The sequence below is a fragment of the Grampus griseus genome (genome assembly GCF_964374135.1).
Source record: "Grampus griseus genome assembly, chromosome: 4".
In the NCBI taxonomy this organism is placed as follows: domain Eukaryota; kingdom Metazoa; phylum Chordata; class Mammalia; order Artiodactyla; family Delphinidae; genus Grampus; species Grampus griseus.
Window position 1 is genome coordinate 110,749,035 of NC_138997.1, and position 24,778 is coordinate 110,773,812.

Genomic DNA, 24,778 nt, shown 5'->3' on the forward strand with positions numbered 1-24,778 from the left:
ATAAAGCAACTTGACTCACCAGCCATGATAAATTCAAGGAACTATATCCATTGTTCAGAGAGGCTGGAACATAGGGGATATATTATGAAAGTAGCAGAAGGTAAGGTCAGCAAATTAACAGGGCGCAGATCATTAAAGGCCTTTGCCAAGAAGTCAGGACTTTTTTCATAAGGCATAAAGGTTTAAATACCTTTAAGCCTTTAAAGGTATTTTAAGCAAGGACAGGTATTTTTCCTAGGCAGTTTTGGAAGGGACTTTAGTAATATACTCAAGAAAATCACACTCAGTGATGAGCTATGGCACAGAGACAGAACCTGGTGAGCACAGCATTTCAGGGACTGCCATGGGAGAGGAGCCTGGGAAGGAGAGTGGGAAGGACAATCCAATAAGGAGACCAAAGGCTTTCTCGTCTAGAACAGCAGAGCTCAAAATGATTCAATGAGCTCAATTTATTCAATTCCATTTTCTTAATTAAATCATTTAATGACATTAGCATCAGTTGAAGTTGAATGCTCCACATAATTTTATGAATAATTCTATCTAATTTTGGGATATACTCTATCCAGAATAAAAATGATGCAGGCTAGGAATATAAAAGAGCATCTTTCGTATGGAATAATGTAAAAATAACAAAGCTGTCTATTCAAAGAGAACTTGTCTCTAAGGAGCTCTAAGCATACATATTAAGTATTAAAGCAAGGCCATGTTTTCTGTACAGCACAGAGAGGCAAGATAACAAGCAATGCCATTTCCCATCTGTCCCTGCCAAATTTTCAGTTCTATCTTATGCTCTACCACTTTCTCATTGACCCTCATTTTCAAGCACAAGTGAGCTAATTGCATTTTCCCCCTAAGTATGCCATATCATATCATGCTTTCCCTGCCATTCATTCTACCTGGCAAGTTTCTGTTCCTCCTTAAAGACTCAGCTGAAATGCCTCACACTTCTCTGCAAAATCCTCTGTGATGTCTCAGTTAGTGCTTTATCTGCAGTGCACATACCTTTGCACATAATGAACACCCATACCATTTTCTTAGATACCTTCTTAGCTCCTGAAGGACAGGGACTGTCTTATTCACTTTGAGTTGTGTCCTCGGTACCTGGACAAGTACTGGGCATATAGTAGGAGCTTAGTGACGGTTCCAAGCATGAAAACCTTAGCTACCCTGAAGGTGGAACTTGGCCTTCACTGTCCATTGCCCTATGAAACATGATAAGTGACCATTCATCAGCTTGTCTTAATGTTGTTAATCAGGCCTCTTAAAAACATTAAAAGTTGTGGTTGTCACCTTCCTTCTCACCTGCCAAAGGTTCTATTGGTGCCACCTTGTGTATTCAATTGTCTCACACCTTCTCTACAACCTCTGTACTGCACCCATCACTGTTGAAGAAATTTACTCTTGCTCTCTTGGTTTTATAGCTTTTCAAACAAAAACATATTTTAAAAATCTCTGAACCAGGCTTCCCTGGTGGCGCAGTGGTTGAGAGTCCGCCTGCCGATGCAGGGGACACGGGTTCATGTCCCGGCCCAGGAAGATCCCACATGCCGCGGAGCAGCTGGGCCCGTGAGCCGTGGCCGCTGAGACTGCGCGTTTGGAGCCTGTGCTCCACAACGGGAGAGGCCACAACAGTGAGAGGCCCGCGTACGGCAAAAAAAAAAAAAAAAATCTCTGAACCATTAGTTTTAGCCCTTTTCTTTGTCTCCATATTTAATTATATTTTTTAAAAATTCACAGAATGTGGGTGGTATACTACATCTCAAAGAAATACTTGGAAAACAAAACAGCAAATAAAGTCTAATATGTATCCCAAGCACCCAACCACTTTCCTTTTACCAGTATATTATAATATTCAAGGTACTTTGTTGCTTCAGACTAAGAAAGAGTAAATTAAGAGCTGCCTGATCTTAAGCACAATTTACTAGACTGAACAGGTGTCCTGGCTGCACATGTGCACATTTTCCATCCATGGCTTTTTTTTTTTTTTCTGCTTTATTTGATGCTTTGAACTGACCAAAGATGCGGATATCCTAATATGGCTCTTCCTTAGTTTAAAAATTGTCTCCTTTACTTTTCCTTGTACTTTCTTTTTGGGTAATGCAAACAACATTGAAGTTGTCTAATCAGGTTCCTCCTAACTTGAATTAGACAAGGAGAAGACTCCACCATAGGAGGATTACATTGCAGGACAAATAAGATCATTTATATTAAAACATTTGATTCTTGGGTTTTGTTTTTCCATGATGACACCTAAAGAACCATCGTTTTTAGTCAAGTTAAAAATATAGGGACTTCCCTGGTGGCACAGTGGTTAAGAATCCACCTGCCAATGCAGGGGACACAGGTTCAATCCCTGGTCCAGGAAGATCTCACATGCCGCCGGGCAACTAAGCCCGTGCACCACAACTGCTGAGCCTGCGCTCAAGAGCCCACAAGCCACAACTACTGAGCCTGTGTACAACAACTACTGAAGCCCGCGCCTAGAGCCCGTGCTCCGAAACAAGAGAAGCCACAACAATGAAAAGCCCGCGCACCGCGACGAAGAGTAGCTCCCGCTCACCACAACTAGAGAAAGTCCACGCACAACAACAAAGACCCAATGCAGCCAAAAATAAATAAATATGTAAATATTTTTATGCTTGTAAATAGTGTCAGGCACAAGAATGTTGGATATAAATAGAAAGTAGAATTTGGTTTTTAAATGAATATGATGTCTCAAAATAACACTTTATTACCTTGTTCAATGTGTTTAAGACCCTACTCACTTATAAAACTAGAATGATGAGGAGGAATGCTTCATTAGAGGCAGTTTTTCCATAAAGCACTGAGGCACCATGCAAGTGTATTTTTAGCCCAACCTGTGAATATTTTGGGCACCTTAATAGTCTCTCAACCTGAAAGGTACCTCTTTGCCTTCAACCTTCATTTAAGCACAGATTCTTCATATGCAAAGAGGCAGGCTTAGCAAGAAAAACAGATCTTCATCAACATTTGCTTTTGAAACAGACCTAAGAAAGTTAGGTCATTCTAAATATGTAATAGAAGTACAGTACAGAACTTACTATTAGATATTCCATTAAATAAGTTTTATTTTCTTATCTCCTTGTTCTTAACAAAAGATAATTTCTTTTGACTTTGTTTTATGAAAATTCTTTGTCTAAGAACTGTTAAGAAATCCACAAACAGAGCAAAGTCTAAAATGCTTGTGCTCATTTCTTGCCTCGTGGTGGCTCCATTTAATAGCAGCATTGGTGACTCTCGCTCTCCCAAGGGCCTCAAAAGTACTTTTCCTTTTTGCCTTCTGATCCTCCCCTTCTTCCTCCCCTTCCTTGTTCTTATTCTTCTTCCTCCAAATCAAAACTGCATTGCCATAATAAAAATAAATAATTAGGTGGATTTATGACTGAATGGATAGAGGGATGGATAGATAGATAGACGTGTGATGAACCAAGCCTAGTAAGTTGCTAGTGGTAGAATCTAGGTGGAGGGTATAGAACTATTCACTGAATCTTAATTCTTTCAACTTTGCCTTGTGTTTGAAAATTGTCATAATAAAACCTCTTAGGAGTGGCTATCCACTGAAGGTGGGATCACAAGGGCTTTCACTAACTCTGTGTAAATATTTTGCCATTATATTATTAGAGAAAAATGAAAATAATTTTTTTAAAGCTACATGAAACTGTCTTCACAAATGAAGTCACCAAACGATTGATTTAAATGCTTTTCATGTTTGAAATTCACATTAGGCGATGCTAAATAATTAAGAACACACACAGTGATTCAGTTGTATGATGATGACCGCATTGTTACAATAGGAAATTGGTTAAATAAGTTGTGTATAGATAGTTAATAAAATACTATGCAGCCATTAAAACTTGTAGAAACAAATTCATGGGCACAGAAAGATTTATATTATAATGTTTCCTATGCCATCTAGAAAATTATGAACTTATGGGTATAGCTGGAAGTACATATATACAGAAATATTACCTATGAATTATGAGATAATGGACTTCTTCTCTCATATAGATCTTTTTAAATCCACATTTTCTATTTTTTCCTAAAAGTTTCCCAGTGTTTTAATTTTAGTAACGTAAGAAAGAAGGAAAACAGAAAAGAAAAAATCCATGCAATTTTTCTGTGAAAATGGAGTGGGGAAACTTTGTATCTGTAAATAATTTTTGATCAAGCCAAAAAGATTATCTGGGTTTTTTCTTTTATCTATATCACTGGGAGCTACTCTCTTACATTTTCTTAATCTTGCTCTTATGAACAGTGCATTTGAAATGTGTAAAAACAAATAATTTTATGCATTCTTCTGAAGATATTTTAGTGGACTTGACTAGTAGCTTTTGAAAGAAAAGTAAGGATGTTTTCATGCTGCTAGGCCCAAGGCATTTTGTACTTGGAAATGCCCTGTCCTCAGTCCCTAATTGCATTAAATTTCTGTGTCTGACACACTCATGAGGAAAGGAAGTTTCAAAGCAGAAATAAGAAAATCTAATTTATTTCTAAATACAGTAACCATTGATATATTTTAAACAATGTGACACCTATGTTCCAAGTGTCCTAACTAGAAGAATTAAGAGATCACGGATGTGCCAGTTAAATAATAAAAGTGTTTTTATTATTATAGGTCTCTTTTCTCCAAAGCGATTTAAGCAATGTGCTGAAATTAGGTAATCTTTACACTATGTCTCTGAGAGGGATAGAGGGAAGAGATTATTACTGTTAATTTTTATTCATCCAGTAAACATTTATTGAACACTTTATGACTCTGAAGTTAATGTTTCACTTACTGTTTCCTCTCCTTCAAAGGCATTTTTTCATAGATTTTCTGTTAATGACCATTGAAAGAAAAGTTGGGTAGGAATAAAAGTAAAAAGAAGCAAAATAGAGTTCACCTCTGGGTTCCAGTTCTCTAATCCTCTCATGGAGGATTACATGGAATGTGTAATCCACTTACATCTGTACCGCTCTTCCTGTAGGCTGCTAGTCTAGTCCACGAGTGCCATCTCAGTCCCCTACAACATATAACGTGTCATTGTCTTCATCTCTTGTCTTTCACAGGTAAAATGTCCAGTGATCGAGCTTTGAGGAAGCAGCAACAGTTAAACAACCTTGTTTATGTGGTGACAAATCAGGCCAAACCTGGTGACAGAATTGTGGATTTCTGCAGCGGTGGGGTATTCTATATCTCCTTTATTCTCTTTAGCCTTTCCAAGATGATGTGGCTTTACTATACTACATTAAAGGTCATGTTTTTATTTGGCAAGATTATTGTCTCAGAATAAACAAAAGCCTTAGAGACCAAAGTTAACTTGTTTCTTTTTTTTCCTTTTTCAGGGCCATGTTGGGATTGTCCTTGCTCACATGCTGCCATCATGCCAGGTAAAGTCTGAATAATAGACAAAAGGAAACTACACAGTTCAGTTAGCTGAGTCTGGCTTTTTCCTCCTCTTTGAGTTTATAATCATTCACCCAGGTCAAATATGTGGCACAGGCATTTTATATTTCTTTGAACTAAACTTCTAAGATTCAGAATCATAGGGAAGAAAAGTAAGTAGGACCACTACATTTTTTATTTTTTATAAAAGGGCTGTATTTTTAAATAATTTTTAAAAGAAATAATTATTCCACTCAAATAAAATAATTAATGATGAAGCCAGTTTAATTGTCAACATAGTTTTATACTGGAAATACTAGGTTCTGAAACTTGTTGAGCATATTCTTTGGTAACTTGATTTTTATTCATTGTATCAGAATTGTAACAACAACATTTTTTAAAGAAAAAGAAACCGCAAATCTACCAACTGATCCACCAAATGCATTTCTCCCCATGTTCTTTTTGTCATTGTTCATGAGGATGCTTATTGCTGCAAATTCTAAAAATTCAAGTACAATTTCAGTCACCTGCTTTCACTCAATCTTATATCATAAATGTTTTTTGCTGTTGCAAATAGTTTCAAATATCATCATTAAAATATCACTTAAAATGTGACTGCATAATATGTTTTTAAGTAAATGTACCATAATTTATACGATTGTTGCCACCATTTGTTAGAAGTGTGTGCTGCTTTTAGTCTTCTGTCATATTAAATCATTTCCTCACAGTGACCATCTTTCAGCATAGAAGTCTAGAATCTGATGATTGAACCGGGGCAGATCCTTTGTTTGTGAGCTCTCCGGAAATTACAAAATAATTAAAGTGATTATTCTCAGAAGAAAAAATGTGGAAGAACTCATAGACTAGCCAGAATGATATGTAGCAGAATGATAGAGAGTAGAGAGTATTTTTCTTTATCTTTCTTAGAAAATAAAGAGCAAAATAAATGAGGAATACTGAAAGAAACAGGCAGATGTTCATTTCATCACTAAGGAAAACAACAATTTCATGGTTGGAGTAAGAGGAATAAAGCTCATAGAGCAGAATCCTGGAGATGTAGAGTCAGGCAGGGATATGGTGTCTTTTTTACCCTTCCCAACAGCTCTGGAAACTTAGAAATGTTGAAACTGGAAAAGGGAAGTCTTGACTGGAATAAAGGCTGGAAAACCTTTGACCCCAAGTATCCTCTGACAGGCTTTTTATACAAAGGGATCCAGGATTTTTCCATAAAGACAAGCATAAGGACAAAATAAGGACCAAACTAGGAATGATAGTGATGAAAGTGACTTAACTTTGCTGCCCACTTTTCTCCATCTAAACCAGTGATGGTCTCCCACCTTCCTTGGCCTGGATTACTGTTAGAAATTCTGAACTGGTTGCCCTGCCTTCTGCCTCTCCCCCACCAGTCCATACTATGCATTGCAGCAACCAGACCTCCTTTCATTGCACATGATCTGGCTCCTGTTACCTCTCCAGCCTGATTCCTACATCCCACACCCTGTCTCCCTACCTCCACCGTCACCATCACACACTGTACCCCAGCTATACCAGTTTTCTCAGTTCTTCAAATACACCATATCTTTCTTACCTTGGGCCTTCATACATGTTTCTCTCTCTGCTAGAAACACACCTTTATTCCCGCAGCTGATTTCTATTCACTCTTCAGGCCTCAGTTAATATGTTACTCTTTCACATTAAATGACTAAAACCTCCCTTAGCGTGCGTGCTCTGATAACACATTATATGTCTTTCATTAAACACTTATCACTCACTGTATTATAATTGCCTGTTTCACTTATATCACTATATCTAGGAGCTTCAAGAGTTCAAGGACCTTGTTCTTTTTTTTTTTTTTTTTTTTTTGCAGTACGTGGGCCTCTCACTGTTGTGGCCTCTCCCGCTGCGGAGCACAGGCTCCAGATGCGCAGGCCCATGCCTCAGCAGGCGGACTCCCAACCACTGAGCCACCAGGGAAGCCCTCATTTTTGTACTATATTATGTGGCCTACTTCCTGGCATAGGATAAGGATCAATATAATATGATCTACATTATTAAAGCTAGTAAACACAGTAATAATACTTTACCCTAATGTCTGAATTATGTTACTGAATATACTATTGTTTCCTGGGTACAATCTAGGTTACATTAATAGAAAACAAGGAATTATCATTAATTCGTGCTAAGAAGAGAAGTGACGAACTAGGGTTAAGCAACATTTGGTTCATTCAAGCAAATATGGAGTATTTTACAGGGACATTTAATATTGGGGTAAGTAATCAAGCAATTTCAATTTCTTTAATTAAGTAAATAAAAATAATAATATGTCTTAGAGTAAATAAAGGTGATAATTTTATTTTCTTTGCTAAACAAGAAATTTATAACTTTTGTTTTCTACTGTCTGTAAAGCCTAGCCTATTAATGAATATTACTTCATTCACAGCATATCATCATTACATGGTAGAGATAATATTTGTTCCTCTACCAGACAAGAATTTTATTTTCTTCACTGCAGAATCTCCAGTGCCTAAAGAATTGTTTGACACATAGCAAATACTTAAAAATAGTTACTAATTGAATGAATAAATGAATTCTAATGAAGGTGACTTCTCTTGGTTTATTTTACATTTTTAGAAGTTAATGAAAGAAGAGAAAAACAGAGAATATAATAGGACAATTAGCTTGTTAACAGCCTGTAAATACTAGAGTTGCTTTTAGATAATACTTTCTTTAGCAAGGATTTACTATCTACATGTATTTTAAGTTTCCAGTAGACAGAAAGTATATTGGTGATGTTTCTGAAACCTTCAGATCAAATTGTTACTGTTTGATACTACTAAAAAGACCAAAGATAAAGTGATTCTGCCAGTTCACTTAAAACCAGGGTTGTATGCTCTGGTGGAATTTGAGTTTCATTAAGATGTTAACATTGCTGCTGCTATTGTATCTGTTTTAAATAATTTTTTCTTATTTTTATAGGACTAAGTGCTCAATATAGAAAACTACATAATAATATAAAGAAGAATCACCAGTATTTCTGCTAGGGAGAGATAAATACTGTCAAAACTCTTTAGTCTTTATGTATTTATGCACACAAACAAATGCATGTTTACACATACGTTAACATTATTGAGGTCATACTACATAGGTCCTGCTTTACCTGAAATTGTCATAAATACTTTACTCATTAATCATATTTCTTTTTTGTTGTTATTATAATGTAATTGTTACTATTATATATATCTTATGCATCACTTAAGATTTTTGATACCTTTGCCTAATCACTTTCTAGGTAGGTTGTGCTAATTTGCATTCCCAACTGTATATGTTCATATAACATATACAGTGGGCTTGTCTAGGTGGAATTCTTGTCCAATCTCAGAAGTTCAGACCTTTTGTAGTACTTATGATTTTTGTCCAATGAAGTTCATTTCTTAAATACCAGCTACTGCAAAGTTGTGGGGTTTATTGTTATTTTTATAGCCTAAAAAGTATACAGTTTGTTTCCTTTGTAGATATAATATAGATTGGTTATCTCAAGCCAAGCTTATAGAAAGAGAAGTAAACTTTTACGAAAACTGTTAATAAGGATATTCAGGAAAATATAGACATCTGATATAGCAAATTCAAATTAAATATATATTTATATGCTGCTTAAATTTTACATAAATGATGAGGTAGAGGATAAAGCTTCTCCCACAAAACAAGCCATTAAACCAATGCACATGTTACCAGTACACCAGGCAGAATGTATAAGGTAGCATGATACTGCTGCCTATTTACTCACCTCTCAAATCACAAAATTCCCGGCCTATCAGCCATACATCTCTTTACCCTTCTGTGGCTTAAAGGTGATAAATCATTCTGGCATATTCTTGTAACTTTCAAGGTCATATAATTCACTAACACCAACTAACAATGTATATGTCTTTTGGGAAGTGATATTTTTCCCAAATATCATAGTAATGTATCCATAATGGGTTTTTTCTTTCATAATTACTTTGTCAAGATATATGGAAAATGAATTAAAATTACTTGGAGGGTTAAACCAAAATTAGATTTACTCTCAAGAATATAATTTGCGGGCTTCCCTGGTGGTGCAGTGGTTAAGAATCCACGTGCCAACTCAGGGGACATGGGTTCGAGCCCCGGTCCGGGAAGATCCCACATGCTGTGGAGCAACTAAGCCCATGCACCAGAACGACTGAGCCTGCGCTCTAGAGCCCGAGAGCCACAACTGCTGAGCCCGCATGCCGCAACTACTGAAGCTTGCGTGCCTAGAGCCTGTGCTCCGCAAGGAGAAGCCACCGCAGTGAGAAGCCTGCGCACCACAACGAAGAGTAGCACCGCTCGCTGCAACTAGAGAAAGCCCGTGCTCAGCAATGAAGACCCAACGCAGCCAAAAATAAGTAAAATAAAATAAATAAATTTATTAAAAAAGGAATATAATTTGCCTAGGATGATAATTGAAGTATTGTCACTAGATAAATCAAACTAAATGCACCAGTGGCTCTAACTCTTGTATTAAATAGATTCCAATGAAAATACTGTAACTAGAGAGGAAATCAGAATAGCAGGTATCAGAAATGCATGAAAACTCCATTAATTCACAGTTTTGTGGTATTTCAAATAAGGGTTTAGTTGGCATTTATCTTTGCCTTTTTCGTCTACTGTTTTTCTTTAGACATAAAAGTTAATGATGTAAACAAGATTTTAAGGGGAGAATTTTAAAGTCTTCGAACCAACTATCTTGCAGAACTTAAAACAAATCATTTATACATGAGAATTTAAATACTAATTATTATTCTTATCTCCATTAATACAAAAACCTATTTCAGGCAAAAATGAATAGATTTACTAATGTTGTTAAACTAGTGTGACTTGAAATAATGGAAGAGAACAAATCTAAATATTTTCACGTCTTTAAACAAGGTCTTCCATCACCCCCAAGGGCTGTGCCTCACCCGTGTAACCAGAATCAATGAGGTAATACAGTGTTTGTTCCAAAGAGCATTTTGTAGTTTCTGATTTACCATTGTGCTTACTTGAGAAATATATTTCTTTAGAAATACAAATGTCCAATAAGCTTATAAATAACATTCAAAGTCTCTAGTAACCAGATGCATTTCAACTTGAACAACAATGATATTCCGTTCTTGCTCTTAACATTTGCAAAGATTTTTAAAATATTATTACTGTAAGGCTTTTAAAATATTATTGCCTGCAAGGCTTCAGTGATATGGGAGCTTTGAAATTTTTCATTTACATGATATTTGTAATGATTTGTTAATGACATGAAATGTTATAATGGTAAACAGAGAAAATTATATAAACATAATGTTTAAGTGTATGCATTTTAACATTGAATTTAACTTGTGCTAGAGTCTCAGCTTGGCCACGTACTAGTTTTATGGCCTCATCCTCAATCCTCAGTTTTTTCATCATGACATGGACATAACATATCTGGCTCATGGGATGTTGATATAATGTGCATGAACCACTTAGCAAGTTGCCTAGCATTTAGGAAGTACTCAAAAAATTGGTCCTCTTTTTACTCTGTGCAGTGTGATCTCAACCATGTGAAAACTGCTTAAAAAGGATGAGAGGAAATTATGCTAATATGTATTTTTTTAAGGTGGCTATCTCTATACACTATGTATTTTTCTTTATTCAAAATTTTCAAAATATTACATATTTAACATGTTACCATTTTTATATTCAAAGAATGTAAGCAGTAAAAATAGAAGAAATAAATATATGTGCTTAATATTTTATATATAGATACCTAGCTTATTTAGCCAAGAAAGGCTAATAGGACCCTAAGGATTACTATAAGATATCTAAAAGAATTCTGAACATATAAAATATGTATATAATTATATATGTATATATAATTTCTTTTAAAACAAGTATTTGATTATCATAGAAATACCTTTTGATTTTGTTTTTAAATACAAAACTCTTTTCAAAATTGAGAAACATCTGAGAAGGTTTTTTTTCCTTCCAGTTTGAATGTATGCAGCTGTATGACCCTGAATTGAGTATGTGTTATGGACTGAAAGTTTGTGCCCCACCTCCACCACCAAAAAATTCATGTGTTGAATTCCTTAACCCCTCATGTGATGGTATTAGAAGGTGGGACCTTTAGGAGGTAATTGGGTCATGAGGGTGGTACTCTCTGAGTGGAATTAGTGCCCTTATAAGAAAAGAGCTTGTGCCCCCCTCTTAGCTCTCCACCATGTGATGATACAGTGAGAAGACAGCCATCTGCAAACCAGGAAGGGGTCCTCACTAGACATCAGATCTGCCAGCACCCTGATCTTGGACTTCCCAGCCTCCAGAACTAAGAAAAATGTTTGCTGTTTAAACCACCAAGTTTATGATAGTTTTTTAAGAGCAGCCCAAACTAAAACAGTATATATCAATTATCATACTCTTAAAGGGCAACTCAGAAAAGATTGCTTTAAAAGTGGACTTTTTAAGGCTATTTTTTTAAGAAGTCTATTATCACCTTCTTGTCTAGTGCAATATAAATAATCTTCCTTGTGAAAACTTACTTTATAAGATTTTACTTTTTAAGACCTAATTTATTATGTGTAGTAATACCTATGCTCTCAAACAGTATAACAAAAACCTTGCTGTCAAACAGTATTACTGAAAGGGCCACGACTATGGAAGAACACACTTTGCATTGAGAAACAAAAACTGTGTCAGTGCTGAACAGCTTGCCCACCGAAATGTTTTAGTTGGGTAATTTCAATAGTAACATAGAGTCATCTCAAACCGGTGATAAGGCATTGATTTCTAACAGTATTGGTGAATATTTTCTATTTATCAATATATATCAAAATCTCTAAACAGTTTATTTTTGAGTTATCTGTATTTACTTTTTTCTATTTCACCCATAACAATTTTTAATATGATTGTTTATGATTCATCAGTGCTGAGTGCTTAATTACAAGCTCATTTCTAGTTATGTATGTTAGTATACAATTAGAAGAAGCATATACAATTATAGAATGTAATTCAGTAACACTTTTGATGAATGATTTATGTAATCCTTGTTTTAAAGGGAAAGGAACTTGAGAAATTATATATTCTGCAAACACAATTTTTAAAAAATCATTAAGGCAATGAAGGACTTTCCAGGTGAAGGTGGCAGATAGAGGTATTGCACCCCCCTTCTCCCCAAGAGAGATCAGACCCCCAAATAACAAAGAGAACAAGAACCAGAAAAATCATACTCCATCCTTAATGAAACAGTGTTCAAGATTCTATAACTTGAACTACAATATTTGAAGATAGAAAGCAGACTGAAGAAAAAATTAGTGAGTAGAGAAGAGGAAAATCAAACTTAAACGCATGGGGAGAGGGAGGGTCAAGAGGGCTATCAGGAAGCAAGTCACTTTGCTCTCACAGAATCCCAGAAAAATTTCAGGAATTCAGGATACCAGAAACCACAGAGGAAGGGTATAAGAAGGGGCTGGAATCATGTTTAATTAAAAATTTTATTTAGAGACTCAGATTCCCACCACCACCTTGTGTAGGCAAGTAACTATTTCCCCCAACTCCTGCAAGAGACCGGAAGTTTATTCTATGCGAAAAGTGTAATAGAGACTCCAAGTATAGGGAGAGAAGGGTGAGAATGATGTGACACCAAAAATAAGAACTAAGTGCCCTTAATTCCAGAATTCCTTCAGAATCTAGAATCATCTCCTCAATCAGAGATTAAAAGAGCCTCCTTTACAGAATCAGAACTATCCCCAGAGAAAATACTATAGCTGTAATTTAAAAAAAAAAAAAAGCCAGCTGGCCACCTGGTCACCCAATCACTAAGGAAGCCCACCTTCAAGCCTTTCATTCAGACTTCTGATCAACTTTTTAATGATTCACTCTTATATGAACTGACAGCCAAGGAATAACAAAATGTGGAAAACTTCCAAAATAGAAGAGACCAAAGCAACAAACACAATGAAAGGAGAGATCAGAAAAGATGTTGCATAATGAAACAGGGATAGAATGAAAAAGAAAAGGCATCAGAGAACAAGAAAGAACTTCTAAACACATGTTAGCCAAAATAAAAAGCAAGTAGAAAATCTAAAAGATGAAGTGTAGGACATCATCTGAAAAAAACAGGACAAAAAAAAGAGAGAGAGAGATAGGAGCTGAAAGAAGCATTTTTTTTTCAAATAGAGATTTAGTCCATGAATCCAATACCTCAATATTCTCAATAATAGGAGAACCAGAAAGATAAAACGGTGGGGAGGAAAATATCAAATAACTAATATAAGAAAATGTGTCAGGATGTGTTTCTCTTGACGGATGCGGGTTCGTGCCCCGGTGTGGGAAGGTCCCACATGCCGCGGAGCGGCTGGGCCCGTGAGCCATGGCCGCTGAGCCTGCGCGTCTGGAGCCTGTGCTCCCCAGCGGGAGAGGGCACAGCGGTGAGAGGCCCGCGTTCCGCAAAAAAAAAAAAAAAAAAGACATAAAGCAATGCACATTGTTATAGGAGAAAAGCATTAAAAAAATTTTTTAAATGGATAAGTGTTGTGATAAAAAGAAGTTCCTAACAGCTTCCAAAGAGAAAAAAGAAAAGAGGTCTCATAGAGAAATTCTGGAATCAAAATGCCGTCACACTTCTCAATAGCAACATGGAAAGCTAGAAGACAGTGAAGCAATGCCTTCAAAATTCTAAAGGAAAGTTTCCAACCTAAAATTTTATGCCTGACCAATCAATCAATCTTGTATGAAAGTAATAAAGAAAATGTCAAGGTCTCAAGAAAATGTGCATCAGGAAACTATGTAAAAGAGTGCTTCAGGGCTTCCCTGGTGGCGCAGTGGTTGGGAGTCCGCCTGCCAATGCAGGGGACGCGGGTTCGTGCCCCGGTCCGGGAAGATCCCACATGCCGCAGAGCGGCTAGGCCCGTGAGCCATGGCCGCTGAGCCTGCACGTCCGGAGCCTGTGCTCCGCAGCGGGAGAGGCCACAACAGTGAGAGGCCCGTGTGCCGCAAAAAAAAAAAAAAAAAAAGATGTGCTTCACTAAAATAAGAGAGTAGGGCTTCCCTGGTGGCACAGTGGTTAAGAATCCGCCTGCCAATGCAGGGGACACGGGTTCGAGCCCTGGTCCAGGAAGATCCCACATGCTGTGGAGCAACTAAGCCCATGCGCCACAAATACTGAGCCTGTGCTCTAGAGTCCGTGAGCCACAACTACTGAGCCCACACGCCACAACTACTGAAGCCCACGTGCCTAGAGCCAGTGCTCCGCAACAAGAGAAGCCACCGCAATGAAAGGCCTGCTCACTGCAAGGAAGAGTAGCCCCCACTCGCCGCAACTAGAGAAAGCCCGCGTGCAGCAACAAAGACCCAACGCAGCCAAAAATAACTAACTAAATAAATAAATTTAAAATAAAAATAAAATAAGAGAGTAGGTAATAAAAAGAAATAAGTGGTATCTAATCAGGAGTGGGTGAAGAGAGTTCTTGGTATGATGGCAAAGGGAAGTCACAGGACCAGACAGAGCTAGGTAGCAGGCAAAGAAAGCAGTGAGTCCATGTTTTAATAAAAGGTCAGGAGGCCCAGGAAAGATGTCTTCAGGAAAAAAAAAATGGAGCTGGCCAATTATTTGACAGTTTTCACACAGTGAAAAATTTTACCATAGAGCATCTTACAGAACTTCTGTGCAGGAAAAGTCTTGGATGTTAAAAAAAAAAAAAAAATCATATGGCACAGTTAGTTTTGATTTGAAAGAGCAATATACATTGATTATATAGAAAAACAGAGATGGATTTCAGGAAAGAAAACCAATGAGTTGAAAAGCATTAGCTTTGGTCACCAGATTTTCTTTCGGGGTAGAGAAGTGTGTACGGAACAAGGAACTTTTTTTGTCATTACATGCCTTTTAGCATTATTTGAGTCATTACATGCCTTTTGGCATTATTTGAATTTTAAAGCCAATTACCTATAACATAATTGTGTGAAAGTTTTTAAAGAGGAGCAACAGAAGCGCACAACTGGGACCAAGCTTTCTTCTAAGATATCTGGTTAAGAATCCTTCTTTGAGAAGCAAAGGCTCAGAGCATGATTGGGTTGGGGCAAATTTAGAGGTCATTCAGTTCAACCTTCTCATTTCATAAATATAAAAGTTGAAGCTCCACCTGGGGAACAGGAACATAGCAAGTTAATGTGAGAGCTGGGACTAGAATCCAGTCATTGACTTCCTGTTCACTCCCCACATCTAAAGGAAGGAGTAAATGGGAACATAGAGAATTAGAATAACTTTTGGTGTCAGAGGGATTGAATTTAAATCTTGTCTTCATCATTTGTGACCTTGGACCAGCCACTTGGCCTTTTTGTAAAATGGGAAATAACAACACCTATATGCATCGTTTGGACTAGGAAAAGGCTAATAAATGTTAAATGAATCTTTAAAAAGTAAATAAACAAAAACCCCCCAAGGACAGGATGCCTAGTACAGTCATAAATACATCTAGCACAAGCTTAGTTTTGGGAGTATGAATAAGGCATAGTCTTACTATCTTTCAAAATATGTCTTACATTAAAAATCAATACATACTCTTTACCAACATATATGTTCTTAGACTATCTGTGTATCTTTACCAACATATATGTTCTTAGACTATATGGGTATCTTTCTCAACATATATTGAGAAGAATCAATCAGTTTGTCTAGAATCTTGCCTTGTTTTTTAGAAGCTGCCAGTTGAAAGACATTCTGAGAGTGAGTGATGATTAATTTTGTTTATTTACCACCACATATAGCAAAGATACGTGGATTGAGGTTTCCTGGCTGTTTGGTTATGTTTCATTGGCTTACATCATAGGATGTGTTATAGTTAAAACTTTTATGACATATAGATTAATTGAAGTACAAATGTGAAGGAAAGGTCCTTAATTTATAGTCCATGAGTTCTGCAGCATTTATTTGGATCAAAAATATTTACATTTACTTTGGAATATGCATTACCTTGGCCAATAGATAAGTTTACAATTCAATTTTTATCCTTTATTAGAATTCAGTGTATGTACAGAGAACCACAATACCGAATTTTGGGGGTCAGTCAGTGAAACACTTGTTTGCTATGTTGTCAGCGAACCATTGATTAAATATGGGTGTTTTTCCCCCAGCACGTTAACCTTTATTAGATACTCATAGTTTATGTTTTGATACTCTTTCTACAGTTGTCAGATCTATCGGTGTGTATATTAATAGATCTATCTCTCCATAGATAGATCTATTAATCTATCCATGTCCATGGATGGATGAATAGGTAAACAAAATGTGGTACATATATATACAGGTGTCCCTTGGTATCCATGGGGGATTGGTTTCAGGACTCCCTCATATACCAAAGTCCGAGGATGCTCAAGTCCCTTATAAAAAATGGCATAGCATCTGCATATAACCTACACACATTCTTTCATATATTGATACCTTAAATAGTCTCTAGATTACTTATAATACCTAATAGAATGTAAATATTATGTAAATAGTTGTAGGTACAATGTAAATGCTATGTAAATAGTGGCTGGTGCATGGCAAATTGAAGTTTTGCATTTGGGGAACTTTCCGGAATTTTTTTTTAATATCTTCAGTTCGAGGTTGACTGATCTGCAGATGTGAGACCTGCAGATATGAAGGGATGAGTGTATACAATGGAATATTATTAAGAAGTCCTATCAAATGCTACAACATGGATGAGACTTAAGGACATTATACCAAATGAAATAAGCCAGTCACAAAAAGCCAAATACTGTATGATTCCATTATATGAAGTATCTAAGGTGGTCACATGCATAGAAACAGAAAGTAGAATAGTGGTTACCAGGGGCTGGAGGGAGGGAGGGAGAAAAGGGAAGTTGTTGTTCAACGGGTATAGAGTTTCAGTTTTGCAAGATGAAAACATTCTGAAGGTCTGTTTCACAATGATGTGAATATACTTAACACTATTGGGCTGTACACTTACAATGGTTAAGATGGTAAATTTTATGTTCTCTGTTTTTCTACCACAATAAAATAGGTAGAAAAAATAAATAAATATATATAGTACCTACTTCATAGGGTTGTGCATTAAACAAGTAAATCCATGTAAAGCAGTTAGAATAAGCACTTAGCATTACTCAGGAATGTTAAATCTATATTATTATTATTAGCATTATTATCAGTGTCACTCCATGCTTCAGGAACGTGCTTTCTGCTGTTTGCTGCTGTGCTTCTTGCTCCTTTGCTTTTGGAATTCCTTTGTATCCCGCAAGGCCCTCGTCAAACACCACTTCCTCCAGTTCACCATCCCTGATTTTTCCCCATCTGAATATCCCACTCCCTCCTTTGATGTTTCTATTTGTACTTTTTTAATGGCACTTAATGCATTCTGTCTTGTATAATACAGGTTTGGGTACTACTTGAATGCTGTTGATGTGTAGTGTTTTATTCTTTGTATCCCCTGTGAGTCACACATGTTAGCACATGAAATAACCAGAACTTTGTGAGTTGCCTAAACCTATGCAATTTGCACTTGAGTTAATTAATGTATTACGTGATTTGGATTAAGTTGTCACTGTTGACAGAGCATCAGAAAGGGATCATAGTTTTGACCTTTGTATTCCAAGCCACTACCATAATACTGATATAAAGGAAATGCCCAGTGATTGCTGAGTGAATTAATGAATGAACCGATTAATGAATCAATGAATTGTGCAGTTTCTAGAACTATTAATAATTATAGACCTTTAATGATCAATAAGAAAGAATAACAAATTCCTCAACAAAATCACTCAACTTCATGTTGCTGCAGAAGCTCTCCACGCCACTTGTCTCATGATTTTTTTTTTCATGTACTTATTTTACTAAGGATTGAAATAAGATACAAAGATGGAAATGGTTGATGTGAATCTTAAGGCTTAATATCTATAGGTTTTCATCTACATTCATTTTCTATTTCTGCTGTAGCAAATTACCACAAATTTGGCAGCTTAAAAATAACATATATTATCTCAACATATAACAAATGTTATCTTAAAATAACGTATATTATTTCTGTAGGTCAGAAATCCAGGTGGACTCAACTAGTTTGTCTGCACCAGGTGTCATTAGGTCAAAATCAGCTGTTGACTTGGTTCGGCTCTTATCTGAAGTCTCTGAGGGAGTGGTCCCAGGACTGTTCAAGTTGTTGGTAGAATTCAGCTCCACACAGTTATAAGACTAAGGTTCCTGTTCCCTTGCTGAGTCAGACGGGAGTCGTTCTCAGGTTCTACATCTACCCACACTCCCTGTCTCATGGCCTCCTTCACCATGAAAGCCAGCAATGGTGGGTCAAGTCCTTCTCTCTGACTTTTCTTTCTATTTCATCTCTTGTTTCCTGCCTGAGAAAGTTTTTTTTTTTTTTTAAGAAGATGTTGGGGGTAGGAGTTTATTAATTAATTTATTTATTTTTGCTGTGTTGGGTCTTCGTTTCTGTGCGAGGGCTTTCTCTAGTTGTGGCAAGTGGGGGCCACTCTTCATGGCGGTGCACGGGCCTCTCACTATCGCCTCTCTTGTTGCGGAGCACAGGCTCCAGACGCGCAGGTTCAGTAGTTGTGGCTCACGGGCCTAGTTGCTCCACGGCATGTGAGATCCTCCCAGACCAGGGCTTGAACCCGTGTCCCCTGCATTAGCAGGCAGATTCTCAACCACTGGGCCACCAGGGAAGCCCAAAAGTTCTTTACTTTTAAGGCCTCACATAATTAGATTGAGCCCACCCATGTAATCCAAAATAATCTTGTTATTTTAAGGTCTTTAATCTTAATTACATCTGCAAAAATTTCTTGCCATGTTGACGGATTCCAGGTATTAGGATGTGAACATCTTTAGGAGATCATTCTGCCTACCATACCATCCCTGTCTCTTTTTTTTGCAATTTATTTGTTTACATAACCATGTCATTTGTCCTTTAGAGTTTCCCGCAGTGTGGATTTTGCTGATTTCATCCCCCTGGTTTTGTTTCACGTACTACCCTGTTCCCTGTATTGCCTAGAGATTGCTACTTAGGTCTAGATTGTAGAGACATAATCAGATCCAGGTTCACTTTTGGGATAAGACTACATCACAGGTGGTGGTGTGCTCTATCAGTAGGCCCATGTCTGGTTGTCTCTTGTATAATGTGAGCAGCATTCATGGTCATTGCCCCAGCTCATTATTTCAATAAGGATTGCAAATTGCTGACAGTCTTCTATTTTAATATTCTGCCTCATTTACTTTCCTTGATCAACTATTTGGTTACACTGAGGTACAGTTCACATAGGAAAGGCCAGAGAAAACTTTATTATTTTTCTGTATTTTCCAGTTTTCAAAGTGAATTGGTTATATGCCAGATGTGACCAGTTAGGCTTTTTTTTTTTGGTATAATTATCATTGACTCGCCAATTTAATATTTGAAATACTTCAGTCCATTGATGTTACAGTTCTCATTGATGCTTAGATATTCCCATTGGCTCCTGAGTGTTTTTGACAAGGCTTCAATGGTATCTGATAGCATCCATGCTTTCAGTATAACAAGACGTTCCAGCTCATCTTGTATATTTCCTGCCTCATGTCTGACATCAGCTATGTCTCCATGGAGCTCAAAATTCTTTTAAGAGCAGATGCTATTATTTACCACAGTGTAGGTACTCGGGATGGTCATTGCTACTGGTTTGGTCTTTGTTTCTAGGCTTTTCAGTCATCTGAACTAGGCAATACCTTTTATTTATTTATTTATTTATTAAACAAAATCTTCATGGGTTCGTACTGATACTTCCAACTTAAATTCAGCACTGTGGGATTTTAACCTAACCTCACTTGTCTATCTCTTATATTTTCTTCTATGCTAAAAAAAATTCTGTTTCCTAATGACATAGCATGTTTCTTGTTTTATCCCATAATATGCACATTAGAGTTCTAAAACAACAAACAGTAACAATGATTACTGAAAATAGTTTTGAGAATTTTTAAACGTTATTTTTTATGCAATAGCATCTTCCATAGCCATGTATATTCTTCATTCCTTTTTATAGCTGCAGAGTACTCCATTACATTTATTCTACCAGTGCTCTGTCAGTGGGAAATTGGCTTGTTTCCATTTTGTTGTTATTTCAAATATTACTTCAGTGAATAAATCTTTTTATATGTTTGTCAGTGTGTCCACTGGATAGATTTTATTACAAGTGAAAGCACGAATTACACATAATTTTGCTGAATATTGCTAAGTTCTTCCTCCAAAGGGTTGTGACATTTTTGTATTCCCACCAGCAATATATGATGGTATCTGTTTCCTTACAGTCTGGCTGATAGACTGTTATCAAATTTTAGGATTTTTGCCACACTAATAGGTGATCATTAGATAATTATCTTAGTATAATTTCAATAATTATTTCTCTTATTTTGAACAATATTGAACAACTTTGGTTTATGGCCTATTTGCATACTATTGTTCATGAACTGTCCAAATCTTTTGCCCATTTTACTATGAGATTATTAGGCTTTTTCTTTATATTTAAAAGCTTGTTATATATTAAGGATATTAACCTTTTGTGCTATAAATTGCAAATCTTTTTCTCTCTTTATCATTTGTCTTTTTACATATAATTTTTGGGTTTTGTCATTTGAAAGGTTTTTTTTTTTTCATTTTTACTTTGATGTACTTATTAACCTTACCCCTTATTATATGTGGACTTTCAGACATAGTTAGGAAATTATTTCCCACTCCCCTAGGTTATGGAGAAATTTACTTATGTCTTTTTATCTGTTAATTTGTTTTTGCATGTTAAATCTCTAACCCATTTGAAATTTATGTGTGGTGAGAGGAAAGGATCTAATTTTATTTTTTATAGAGCTATCAGGTTAACCCAACGTCACTTATTAAAAAGTCCATCTTGTCCCCAGTGGTTTGAAGTGCCACCTTTGTTGCATGTTAAATTTTTGTATTCATATGGTTCCATTGATCTATATCATTATTTGCCTGTTTTTTGTTTGTTTTGCGGTACGCGGGCCTCTCACTGTTGTGGCCTCTCCCGTTGCGGAGCACAGGCTCCGGACGCACAGGCTCAGTGGCCATGGCTCACGGGCCCAGCCGCTCCGCGGCATGTGGGATCTTCCCGGACCGGGGCACGAACCCGTGTCCCCTGCATCGGCAGGCGGACTCTCAACCATTGGGCCACCAGGGAAGCCCTATTTGCCTGTTTTTTTCTGACCTGCGTTTGATGGCATGGAAATTAGGAGCAAGTGATGCAATAAAACCTTTTAGACCTAATAAAATCCATCATGTAAATAGTTCTTAGAATTAGTTGTTTTGTTTAAGTGAGGGAAATAAACTCACTCTTTAGCATGTAGCAAAAGGAATGTGAACCTAAGTAAAGGGAGATTTATAAAAATAAATTGTCGAAACTTTTCTTTAAGAGAGTTTTTGGGGAAGCAGCCTGATGTGATTAACACTTGAGGTCAGGCTCTGGGTCACGATCCCACCCTTCAGGAGCTGCTATGTTGTGAGCATATTCTTCATTTCCCCGAGCTTTAGTTTCCTCACTTCTCAGATGGAGATAATAAAATCTTTCAGGGCTGTTGTGAGCACAGAAGGATCTGCGCACCGTCACCCAGCATAGCTGCCAACACATAAAGGGCACTAGGTGAGTGTTGGGTCTCTTCTCTCTCCCTCCAGGGAAAAATGCATCTATAATTTTTACTATGAGGTTTTCTCCAGCTACTCACGAAAATAAGAACTAGCCCGATTTTTACCCTGCAAAACTGGTTAAATAAAGGGGCAGATGAGAAACCAAGATTCTTTAATTCTCCAGTAGTTGGTGCTGCCTTCGCTGGACGGCAGGCTGCCTAGGCTCTTTTTTCACGGTGGGGCAGGAAGGGAGGTTGACAGCAACCATAGGGATTGTTGACTTCTATGGAGGTGATGGACGCCTGGTAGGAGGGGAGAATTCAGGAACAGGGTTGCGAGCAGAGAGCTTGCTTTCCTCTTCTCAGTACAACTTTGTTTTTGGTTTTCCATTTCAAAAGGGGAATCTGACTTATACTTAACATCCAGAAATTTCCAGAAAATCTCTTTGTCTTTACCCTAAAAGTGCCTCCTTACCCTGAAGTTGAGAGATTTGTGTCTAGAAGGAACAATTATTATCCAATACAATTTGCCTCTGTTCAGAATGAAATGGAGATCTGAGCATTTTTCTGACAAAATGCTTCATCCTTCAAGATCCCTACATCTGATTTTCTTTCAGGGTTCTAGTTTTCCTTATTTAGCCTAATAATTTTCACAATTGTCTACTTTAGATTGTAAAACAGTATAGATATATTTAAGGGATTTGTTCCAAAAACATGTTTTAAAATCATTTTAAAGTTATTTTTCTTTTCATGAATTATTGATGTGCTAATCATGACTTCAATCCGTAATGTTTTTCCTTTTTAAATAAACCCATTAAAAATATTTCATACAGTTCATCATTCAGTGTTAAGAATTGTAATTATATGAATATGAACAGGTGCTACATAAATATGATTTGTTCAGTTTTAGACAACACTGATTAGAGTCTATTCAGACAGCATTTGAAATACTGTTTTCACATACACTTCTATTAAATCTTTGCAACAGCATTGTCAGTATTATTAACCATAGTTTATGGTTGAGGAGACTGAGGCCCAAAGAAGTTCAATTTTAAGCAGCCCAGGATCACACAGCCAATTGCAGTTCTGGACTAGAAATTCTGATTCCAATGTAGAGTTGTTTCCGCAATGCTACAGCTGAACTGAATTTTCAATCAGCAAGAGCATTAGTTTAGACATGCATACATATTGAATTCTCCATATTTAACATGACATCAGATTTTCCATTGAATGAATCCTGTGCTTCATTACAAATGTTCCATTTGTAATCTTGCAACCTCTTGCTTAATTTTCTTAATTAATATGAATAGCTAATTAGTCCTTTGGTATGTCCAAATGAGAACTATTTAAACTACTATGAAATAATATTCTGGTAACTTGAAACCTCTTAAGGAACAGTCCTCACAAAAGGTTTTTGCTTTTTTTTTTAAATGGCACAAAGTAGCACTCTTAGTTAAAAAAGAACTTAGTGCTGAGGTCTGGTTTTGTTTTCCAGGTGGCGTTGCATGCTTGTGGAGTGGCAACAGACATGGTGATTGAGCAGTGCATCAAAACACGGGCTTCCTTTGTCACGTGCCCTTGCTGTTATGGTTTCATTCAGAACACCTCAAAGTTTAATTTTCCAAAAAGGTGAAATCTTGTATTCTGCCAAAGGCACCAATATGGGTATTAAATTGGTACACAAAAGTCATTTGGTATAAAGTTGCAAGGAGGTTTCAGTTTTGAGCTCATTTCCTTTTTCCACAATGGCAAGTATTGTTTATAAGCTGTATAAGGAAGAGGGGATCTCCTCCATGTCTGCCCTTGATTTTTTTCTCCTAAATCCAGCTCTTGCTGAAATTTAGAAGCGAGTGTATCCAGGAGTCAGCTGACTGGAAGTCTGCCAGCTTCAGCACTTCTCTGTGTACTTCTAAATGGAAATCATCAACTGTGAGAGGCAGTAGAGTGTAGTGGTTAAGTGCTTAGGACCTGGAAGTATTCCACCTGGATGCAAGTATTGACTCCTCATGCTTTTTTTTTTTTTTGCGGTACGCGGGCCTCTCACTGTTGTGGCCTCTCCCGCTGCGGAGCACAGGCTCCGGACGCGCAGGCTCAGCGGCCATGGCTCACGGGCCCAGCCACTCCGCGGCATGTGGGATCTTCCCGGACCGGGGCACGAACCCGTGTCCCCTGCATCGGCAGGCAGACTCTCAACCACTGCGCTACCAGGGAAGTCCAACTGCTCATGCTTTTGTAAATTGTTTCACCTCAGGCAATCTACTCAAACTCTTTTTGCCTACATTTTCTCATCTACAAAAGGGGAATTATAATAGTAACTACCTCAAGGTTTTTATGAGAATTGAATGATATATATGTTAATCACTTAGAAGTGGCACAGAGTAAGCACTCCATAAATGTGAGCTGTTGCTAACTACAGTAGTAACAGTAGTAGTTTTAAATTCTGCCCGCGAGTGGTGGTGGTTAACCTGCAAGCTCAATGGCCATTTTTACAGTCCTCCTTATCCCACATAGAAAAGGGAGACATTTTAATTCTCACCACTTTAACTAAACCTAGTGGAGGGCCATTCTTGGTGTTTATGACATTTCACTCTGACTTATAGTTACGGAGAATCCAGCTGATCATTTTAATTATAGGAGAGATTAAATATGCTAGTTTTGGAAAGTCTATCCTATCATGTGTCAAAAAAGACTTCTTGATCATTTTCATCATTTCTTTTTAGAAACCTTCGAAATTTCCATTTGAATTTGTACTT

General features: G+C 37.0%; 1 protein-coding gene across 1 annotated transcript in view; it reads left to right on the forward strand.

The window, feature by feature from the left end:
• GSTCD (glutathione S-transferase C-terminal domain containing) overlaps nt 1-24,778 on the forward strand; it is a 120,041-nt gene that overhangs the window by 87,864 nt on the left and 7,399 nt on the right. The window contains exons 5-8 of the mRNA XM_082653183.1: nt 5,071-5,186; nt 5,347-5,391; nt 7,526-7,654; nt 23,521-23,654. Coding sequence (XP_082509309.1) covers nt 5,071-5,186; nt 5,347-5,391; nt 7,526-7,654; nt 23,521-23,654 — 424 coding nt within the window. The remainder of the gene's footprint in view (nt 1-5,070; nt 5,187-5,346; nt 5,392-7,525; nt 7,655-23,520; nt 23,655-24,778) is intronic.